The sequence below is a fragment of the Manihot esculenta genome, chromosome 6 (assembly GCF_001659605.2).
Source record: "Manihot esculenta cultivar AM560-2 chromosome 6, M.esculenta_v8, whole genome shotgun sequence".
Classification (NCBI taxonomy): domain Eukaryota; kingdom Viridiplantae; phylum Streptophyta; class Magnoliopsida; order Malpighiales; family Euphorbiaceae; genus Manihot; species Manihot esculenta.
The window spans coordinates 24,293,513-24,302,984 of record NC_035166.2 but is presented as its reverse complement, the minus strand read 5'-3'; the positions used below and the strand labels follow the sequence as shown (position 1 = coordinate 24,302,984).

At 27.8% G+C, this 9,472-nt stretch overlaps 1 protein-coding gene across 2 annotated transcripts; it reads left to right on the top strand.

Annotated features, from left to right (window-relative positions):
• Nucleotides 1-3,325: 3,325 nt before the first annotated feature.
• Nucleotides 3,326-8,010, top strand: LOC110616595 (probable serine/threonine-protein kinase WNK3). 2 transcript variants are annotated; one of them, XM_043957322.1, is made up of 8 exons: nt 3,326-3,943; nt 4,103-4,140; nt 4,303-4,530; nt 4,620-4,843; nt 4,935-5,092; nt 6,016-6,184; nt 6,510-6,614; nt 6,716-8,010. In XM_043957322.1, the coding sequence occupies exons 1-8, from the start codon at nt 3,857-3,859 to the stop codon at nt 7,465-7,467; spliced, it is 1,761 nt and encodes a 586-aa protein (XP_043813257.1). In that variant the 5' UTR covers nt 3,326-3,856; the 3' UTR covers nt 7,468-8,010. The 2 variants fall into 2 exon arrangements, with proteins under 2 accessions (XP_043813257.1, XP_021614712.1); XM_021759020.2 differs by having other exon boundaries at nt 3,327-3,943; nt 6,504-6,614.
• The last annotated feature ends 1,462 nt before the right edge of the window (nt 8,011-9,472 follow it).

The window sequence follows — 9,472 nt, the reverse complement described above, 5'->3', positions numbered from 1 at the left end:
TTAATTTTGGTTATTCATGATTTACATTTATTTATATTAATAAAAAACTATATATTTTGAATAATATTGACTAGTTACTGTTGCTAATTATTGGGATAACACTAAAAAGAAACAATCATTTTTTTTTTCACATGAAAAGTAAAAACATTAATTTAGATGAAAATTGCGGATCTACAAAAGTATTAATACCTATGTTTTATTTTTTAAAAAGAGTTAATGATAAAAAAAATCTGTAATTGTAATTATATTATGATTTTTTTATTAATTAAAACTTAATTTTTTAAAATTATTTTAATTGTACTTATCATTAAAAAACTAATAAATTGCTACGTCATTTGCTACATTAATATCATCATGTTACCACTCCACGTTAACAAAGTTTAGAATTAATTGTTAAAAAAATTTATACTTTACTTTTATGTTAATTAAATTTTATTTTTTTTAATATTAGAGCAAATACACTCTATTAATTAGGAAACTTACAAAATTATTAAGTTTTTTTTAAATTAAATATAAAATATTACTATTATTATTATTCAATTTTATTTTAATTTTTATCAATAATTTTATAATAATAATATATTTCTTGATCTTATTTTAACTAAAATTATTATCAATTATTTACTATTTAGCATTACTTTTAAAATTGTTTTTTAAAAAATAACCTCATTAAATATATTAGTTATAAAATATTAAAAAATAATTTAAAATAATAATTAATATAATTTAATTTAAAAATGTTAAAAATAATAAAATAATTTTTTAAGATATTTTTTTAAATTATTCTTTTAACTCTAAACTATAATACTATAATCTATCATCTTTTTTTAAATTATATTAATATTTAGAATGAATTTTAAAAAATAAAATAAATAATTATTAAAAAATTCTATTTTTATTCTAAAATTTTAGATTATTGTTAATTTTAAAATTTATTGACATGGCTTGTTGATGTGGGATTAATATGGCGAGTGATGTGATAATTTTGTTAATTTTTACCGGTATAAATAATAATAGGATACAATTGAAATAATTTTAAAAGGTTAAATTTTAATTAATAAAAAAAATATAGATTATAATTGCAACAAAATCAAGTTTCCTTGTCCTTTTGTAACTCGATACTCTGACTTTTTTCTTTTCTTTAAACTTAATTTCTTATTTTCCCTTCTCCATAAAAAACAATCTGCGTCAATTGATTATTAATTAAGAAAAAGATGTTGTCCCTATTAAGAGATCAAGAGATATTTCGATCATTACTTATGATTTTTATATGGTGTTATTGCATTGAAGGATTTGGTTCCTACTTACAAGTCAGACATTTTATTTTTGATAGAAACAAAAGTTATTAGCTCTCGTATAAAATTTTTTTATAATTTTTGACAAGAATTGGGAGGAGGCCTTTCGTTAATGTGGAAGAATCATGAGTCTATTTTTGTGATTGACTTTTTTTCAAATTTTATTAATTCGATTGTTTCGGAAGGTAATATTCAATGAAAGTTTACTAATTATTATGAGTTTCCGGAATCATAAAAACGACGTCAGTTTTGGAATCTGATTTGAGATTTATCTCGTAAAAACTCTTTTCCGTAACTTTATTCGGAAAATTTTAATGATTTAGGTTCGAGAGATGAGAAATGAGGAGTATTTTTGTCAAATTATCTTATACAGAGGTTTAGACACATACTTAAAAATATTTTTGTCAAATTATCTTATAAAAGAGTTTGATTTTGAATGATTATAAATATTTATTAGACTCTATAACTGATATTTCTATTACATGGGTTCGTCGTGATGTTACTCTAATTGCTATTACTTTGGCTATAGAATATATCAGGTATAATTGTCTCTTTCATTGGGATGATATTCCTATTTATTTGATAAAATTTTATTAATACAATAAATAGTTTTATTTGAAAAGAAATTGCAACAAAATCAATAGGAGATTTTTTTTTTCTAAATTTCTTTTAATAATTTTTTTAATTAATTTAATAACTGTTCTTCTAAAATTTGTCACCTCCATTTTCGCATGAAATAATTTATATATACATTAACTACTAATAAACATTTAAAGAAAACTATTACTAACAAACGACGATATGTTTATTTCAAAATGTAAAATTTTTACATTTATTTTTTTATTAAATTAGTAAATAATTAATTGTCAGTTTTTTGACAAATATAATTTATCTATAAAATTACAATAACTAGTAATATAATTATAGCTTTTAAAAAAAATGCAGTTACAAAATTATATTTATCAACATCCTAATTAAGTAATTGAAATATGGCTTATTGTATAAAAAATTTAATACTTTGCATTTTGTTAATATTATAAGCTGATCTTCTAATTTTGTATAGCAAAATTTAATTTTTTTAATTAGTTATAATTATAGTCAAATTTCAAAATTGATTTTGATGGATTTTAAATTTAGTATACTTGATTTAATATATATTTTTTTTTATTTTCTTAGATTCTATTTATTTGCAGTAAATAATTTATATTTAAAAAATATTTTATGTGAAAAATAATTTTTGTAAAAAATATTTTTTAATAGGATAATATATTTTATATTTTTTAATTTAAAAATAAAATATATTAATAAATTTATATATTGATGTCTTACTAAAATTTTTAAAATATAAAAATGACATTTTTTTTTAAAAGTTAGTTTTTTAAAATAATTTAACTTTTATTTTAATTAAAAAAAATATTTTTTCGTTAAATAAAATTTTTAAATACCTTAAACATAAAAAATATTAAAAAAACAGCGTTTTAATCAAAACTAATGCCACAATATATCATAAAAAAAACTAATTATAGTTAAACCCTTTAAGTAACCCCACTTAATCTACTAAAATTCCAACTCTGATCATAACAAAATTCCTACTTTCCTTAATTAAATAATATCTCATAATAATTTATTTATATAGAAAATGCATAATTGGAATGTTGAACTAGAACTTCTCATGGTACAATAAGCCTTTTTAAGTATTAGTAGAATCTTAAAGCTGACTTAATCAATCCATACCTAATCTTAGCATTAGTGATTCTTTCAAAAAATAAAAATATATACATCAATATTAGCAAATATTCAATACAATTCTAACCAAGTAATATGTCGAATGAAATTAATAAATTTCATTTATAAAAAAAAAGAAAATCAGAATTGAATGTTGATCTAGAACTTTTCAAGGTTATATTTACAGCGGCTAAATCCGTAAATCATAATAAAATTAATAATTTTAGAATGATATATTATTTATTCTTTTATGTTTACTGATTATTAATTTATTAATAACTTGTAAAGAAAAGAATTAAAAAAAAAAAAAAAAAAAACAGAAGGTTGAGTAAAGATGGAATGAGGAACGCAACGCAAGCAGTTGCAATGACGGAGAAGTTTTTGGAGAATAAGGGAAGATTCTTTCATACTTTTCCGTATTCACATGTAAATCCAAATCTTACCTTTATACACCAGTAGCTCTCTTCTGACTCGGCCGTCGCCATTGATCTTATAGCTTAGCTTTCCTTTCACAAACCCAACTGTTTCTTCTTCTTCTTCCTATTTCTCAAACTCTAAATATCTTTCCTGACCCGCTACTTTTCTTTTCTTTTTTCCCTTTCCTGATCGAGGGTATTTTTCCTATCAGCCAATCGTTTAATTTCGCTAATTTTTGATTCGGATCCCACTTAAAGTTTGAAAGTCAATTGCAAACTTTATACAATAGGTAGAAAAAACAACCGTAGCGCTTTACTAATCCATAAAATTTATCCGAAATCTTTTGTTGATGCCTTGATTTAGGTATCTATCTTTTTTTTTTTTTTTTCTCGAATCGGTATCGTGCTTGAGGGACGAAGATGCCTCAGGAATCCCAGTCCGAGCAAGACCCTGACGATTCCGATGCTGAGTTCGTGGAGGTTGACCCTACTGGTCGATATGGTCGGGTCAGTTTTTCCTCCTTTCTTTTAATAATTATTGTTCGTTCATTTCTCTTTTCAGCCCCAATTATTATTATTATTATTATTATTATATGAGTTAGCGTTTTGGTTCATTCTAATTGGAGGGTTGCTGCCGATTTTTGGTTTTACATTGTCTTCTTGCAGTACAAAGAGATTCTAGGGAGAGGGGCTTTCAAAAAAGTGTATCCTTTTTGTGCCATTCTGATCTCTTCTTCATCGCTTTTTTTTTATGGATAATAAAAACAACTTTGTATGCCAACGATTAATACACGTATCAGTACTTCATAAGGGTTGATTGCGGGTATAATTTCTGTTTATCCTTGATAAAGCTGCGTGGTATTTAGATACAGAGCATTTGATGAATTGGAAGGAATAGAAGTAGCTTGGAATCAGGTTAAGGTAGCGGATCTTTTGCGTAATGCTGTTGATTTGGAGCGTCTGTACTCTGAAGTTCATTTGCTTAAGACTCTGAAGCACAAAAACATAATCAAATTTTATAATTCCTGGGTCGACACCAAAAATGAAAATATCAACTTCATCACTGAGATTTTCACTTCTGGGACATTGCGGCAGTAAGCTTTTTAATCACAATGCTACAGAAGTTTGCATTTCAGTATAAGTTTATTTGTTAAAAAGGAGCATTGTTTTAAATCTGTATTAGGTACCGAAAGAAACATAAGCACGTTGATTTGAGAGCACTGAAAAAATGGTCCAGGCAGATTTTGGAAGGCCTTTCATATCTTCACAGTCATGACCCCCCAGTCATCCATAGAGATTTAAAGTGTGACAACATCTTTGTTAATGGAAACCAAGGTGAGGTGAAAATTGGTGACTTGGGTTTGGCTGCCATTCTTCAGCAGGCACGTTCAGCTCATAGTGTCATTGGTGAGGACAGTGTTCTAGAGATCTGTCTACTTTCTTGATTATGAAGTGTTTTTATATGATAACAGCATCTTTATCACAAATGTGACTCTAGGTACACCGGAGTTTATGGCACCAGAGCTTTATGAGGAGGAATACAATGAGCTTGTGGACATTTATGCCTTTGGCATGTGCTTGCTGGAGTTGGTGACTTTTGATTACCCTTATGTTGAATGTGCGAATGCTGCTCAAATATACAAGAAAGTGACATCAGTAAGGCATTTGAGATTCTTGCCCCATTGTATTCATGTGCTATTCATGCAACCCATAACCGTTCATCATCCCCTGTAATTTAATTCAATATCTTGCTATGGTTGTAGGCTCTTATTAAAAACTGCAAAGTACTTTGGCTGATTTAGTTTGGGAAGATTATTTCTGTAGATTTATATATTATGATGTTAGTTTTGTTCATTCATTACTGAACACATAATGACATTGGCTGTTTATATACAGGGTAAATAGAAAGTTCTATATGCATTTTGTGGATATTCTGTCTTCCTCCTTCATTATCACATGCACGAAATTTCTTTTTCTTGAATAGGCTATCATATGACAGCTAACTGATATATGACGCTTTGGGTATTGGGTGAAAGCGAAAATTTAGGGTTTGTTTGAAACTAGTAAATTGATAACTTTTTGTAGGTAATGCATGTGTTACGCTTTGGGTATTGGGTGAAAGCGAAAATGTTGTACTTGAACTTAGGGTTCGTTTGAAACTCGTAAATTGATAACCCTTAGTTCTTCAATGATCATGTTTTTGTAGGTAATGCATGTGTTTATTGTTTGCATATTTTGGAATATAAGAAGAGGAAAGGAGAGCTCAAATTGTCTTTTCCTTTCTCCTCAATTTCAATCTTTATATGCAGTGGATTTGTATTATCAAAGTGGAATCTTGTCTGGTTGAAAAGATTGATATTATACTAACAAAGTTGCTTTTTATGTATTACCATCAATTTCTTATGGATTATTGTTAAAGAATTTGAACAAATTTCAAAATGTTTTAAGAAGACACCATGAGCCAGCCTCTATGCAACCATAAATTCACACTCATCATATCAAACAGCTGCCACCACATGTTAAAATTGCTACACATCTTGGTGTCAAGGACTTACTTGTCACGTTTTTTTTTTTGGTAGGGAATAAAGCCTGCATCATTAGCAAAGGTGACTGATCATTCTGTGAAAGCATTTATAGAAAAATGCATTGCGAATGTCACCTACCGATTGCCTGCAAAGGAACTGTTGATGGATCCTTTTCTCCGATCTGATGAGGAACGTTCTTTACAATTCAATTTGCACCATTCAGGTAAATATGAATGGTTATGGTTTCTGAGATCTATAAAAGTCAAAATCTCATCATATATTTGTTTTATAGGAAAACAAGGGAGTGGGGGTGGGGTGATTGGAAAGAACCTGAAGAGAAGGAAAATAAGCGCCTTTTAAGAATTCAAATAGAATTTTTTACTGATTTCCAAATGAAGTGAAGTTCCCAATTTGTATAAATCCCCTCCTCCACTATATATATATAATTTTAAATCAATCCATTCTCTCAATTTTTTTTGTTTTTTTTCTATGTTTCCCCTCCTCCCGTGCTAATGTTTTGTTTTGAATTTCAACATGAGAAGATACAGGTGATAGTTCTGATTCAGCTGAGCGAAGTAAGGACTTCACAGTACAAGGACAGAGGAAAAATGTTAACACAATATTTCTGAAACTAAGCATGGCTGATTCCACAGGTTCTCCCACTCTCTCTTTCATTCAACTTCCACTTCCAGAGAATAAAGATTTTGTCTATTATTATTCATAACTGTCAATTTAAAAATGTTACATTCTCTAGGTAAAATCCGTAATATCCACTTCCCCTTTGATATTGAGGTAGATACAGCGATAGCAGTTGCTAGTGAAATGGTGGAGGAGTTGGATCTGACTGATCAAGATGTTTCAACAATTGCTGCAATGATTGACTCAGAAATTCAGTCACATATTCCAAATTGGGGAACCTCTAAATTTTCTGCAGATAATATTTCTGAAGAAGTTGCAGAATCTCCTTCCGAAAGCAGGGATTATCCAACCATAAACAATGAATCAACTCCTTCTCCTAGTAGTCTTGCATTTGAGAGATTGAAGACTCCTTCTAGTAGTCTTGCATTAGAGAGATTGAAGACTTCTTCCAGCAGTCTTGCATTAGAGAGATTGCCTTCAGGTAGGAAGTATTGGTCTGACTCACCCAGGGTAGTTGGTGGAAGCTCTCCAAGTAGGCTTGGCCACTCGAACTCGCCTTTCCACCAAACTTCTCTCAATAATCACCATGATGCTGACAGTCAAAATGCTGCTAGTTCAGTTGTCCCGTTGGAATCTGAGATTGGGACTAATGTGGAATCTAGTGATATCAACAGTGTCCCTCTGAATGTGAAGGTACTTGCCGAAAAACTTGAAGAACTGTTGGTAAAGCAGCAAAAGGAACTTGATGACTTGAAAAGTCAGCATGAAGTAGCCATATCAGACCTTCTAAATGAAGTTCCTCCAGAAATTAGTCAGCAGGCTTTAAACTTGTGTAAGCTAAAGATGGCTGATTACAAAGTGCTATGAAATGGTGATAAGCAATGCAGAGTCACAAATGAGAAATGAGGAGGGCGGTCGGGTTTTAAAAACCAAAAAGCATGCAATTTGCACATCTCCAATTTGAGGCTAGATGGTAACTAGTTTAAGTTGCTACTCTACCCAAAAGATTTTAGAAAGTTAAAGCATGCTAACATCTAACATCTCATAAGTGCTTAAAGATCTCTATAGCAAAAGGTCATGGTATGGGACAATTTTTGAGAGCAGACAGTGTGGCTATGAGTTCCATAGAGGAGATCGTCATGCAAGACATTTAGCTTGAGATTATGCAGCTTAGGTATGCGTGATCAATAAGTAGTGTTTGTGTAATGCTTGATTTTTTGCATAGAAGTTGATCACGACATCCACACGAAGTTCTATGACATTTTAAGGTTTGCAGTTTGATACATATGATCAAAATTTTGTGGAGTGTATAGGTGTACATAGGTTTTATGAAACTTTTTGGTTTAAATTACGGTTACAGACTTTGTTGCATTGTTTCTATTTAATTTTTTTTTCTTTGAGAAGCTCCAATTTCTTTTTCCAAATGGGTGGTTAGCTTGTTATGGCCTTTGAAAGTGTGTAGAAATTTGATTCTAACTAAAGAGCAGTAAGCAAAAACTACTTACCTTTTGGGTATTATTATTATTAATTAACATGAGCCATATAAAAAACAGAGCATACAAGTTGGGGCAATGGGAAAGTGAGGATTTCAACTTTAAGGGTAGATTTTGATACTTACATTGTATTATAAATATAAATTTATTTTATTTTATTATTATACTCATATTTAATATGTATTAAATAAAATAAAATTTATTAATCCTAAAAATAAATAGTAATTTAATTTGCTTAATCCTAGGAATATAAGTAGATAATATATTATAAAAGATCAAACAATATTTATTAGTATATTAACTACAAATGCATCCGAGTAAATCTGGGAGATCTAAACTTTAATTCCCCGTTTCCCATTTCAAAAAAAAAAATTAAATTAAATTTATTTTATAGAACAAAAATAATTTTTATATAAACAAAAAATTTATAATTAAAGAAACTAAAAATTATATGTATATCCTTTATAAATTTATATATGTAATTTAATATAATTTAATTATTAATATTTTTAAAAACATATTCCTTAATAGATGTGATCAAATAATATTTAACTAACTATTAATATTTAATTTTATTATAAAATCAATTATTTGTTATTTGTATGATAACAAATAATTTTTAATCAATAAAATTATAACATATGTCAAAAAGTTATGAATTTATAAATTAAGCAATAAAATATGCTTACTTATGTTTTTAGGTTTTTAGTAACACCACTATATTGATATATTTACAAAATTTTAATTCAATTCATATTAATATCATTTATGAGAATTTTTTTAAAATTTTTTTATAAAAAATAAGGTGTGCCAAATATTAATTTTAAATTATAAAATTAAAAAAAAAATAAAATGGAAAAAAAAATAAGGTGGGCAATTTGCCCAGCCTTCGCGGCTAAGTCGGGTAAGTGATTGTGAGTTGGGTTGATCTTTTCCGTGTGTTTTTCTTTTTTGCTATCATCCATATTTTTAATGTTTAATTCTATATTAGTTTTGCATCATATTAATTTAATGTCATTCAATATCTTAGGAAAGATTTAAAAAGCCAATCCCTTCCTAAGTTAATATTGACCTATGTCCATATTAATCAATCAGTCTTTCTATCTCAAAAATTATATTTATTTATTTATTTACCTTTAATTTTGTTAAAAAATTGTGTGTTTTTTTTTTTACTTTTTATTGATTAAAGTGAGTAAACATTTATATTTCACTTCAAATATTAAAAATTCATGAATTTTTTAAAAATATTATTAAAAAATAACTTTATTTTAGAGGGAAAATTGACTGATTATATATGATCTCCTAGCTTCCTTACTAAAAACTTTACAGGTTTGAAAAACAAACAGTAGAGAGCAGCTGTACGAAAGTGAAACAAATGA

What these genes read in the sequence shown, in the direction of transcription:
- LOC110616595 (XM_021759020.2), top strand. Translation starts at nt 3,857, where the DNA reads ATGCCTCAGGAATCCCAGTCCGAGCAAGACCCTGACGATTCCGATGCT. An exon ending in CTACTGGTCGATATGGTCGG is followed by an intron (nt 3,944 to 4,102) that starts GTCAGTTTTTCC and finishes GTCTTCTTGCAG; the next exon opens with TACAAAGAGATTCTAGGGAG. An exon ending in TTCAGCTCATAGTGTCATTG is followed by an intron (nt 4,844 to 4,934) that starts GTGAGGACAGTG and finishes ATGTGACTCTAG; the next exon opens with GTACACCGGAGTTTATGGCA.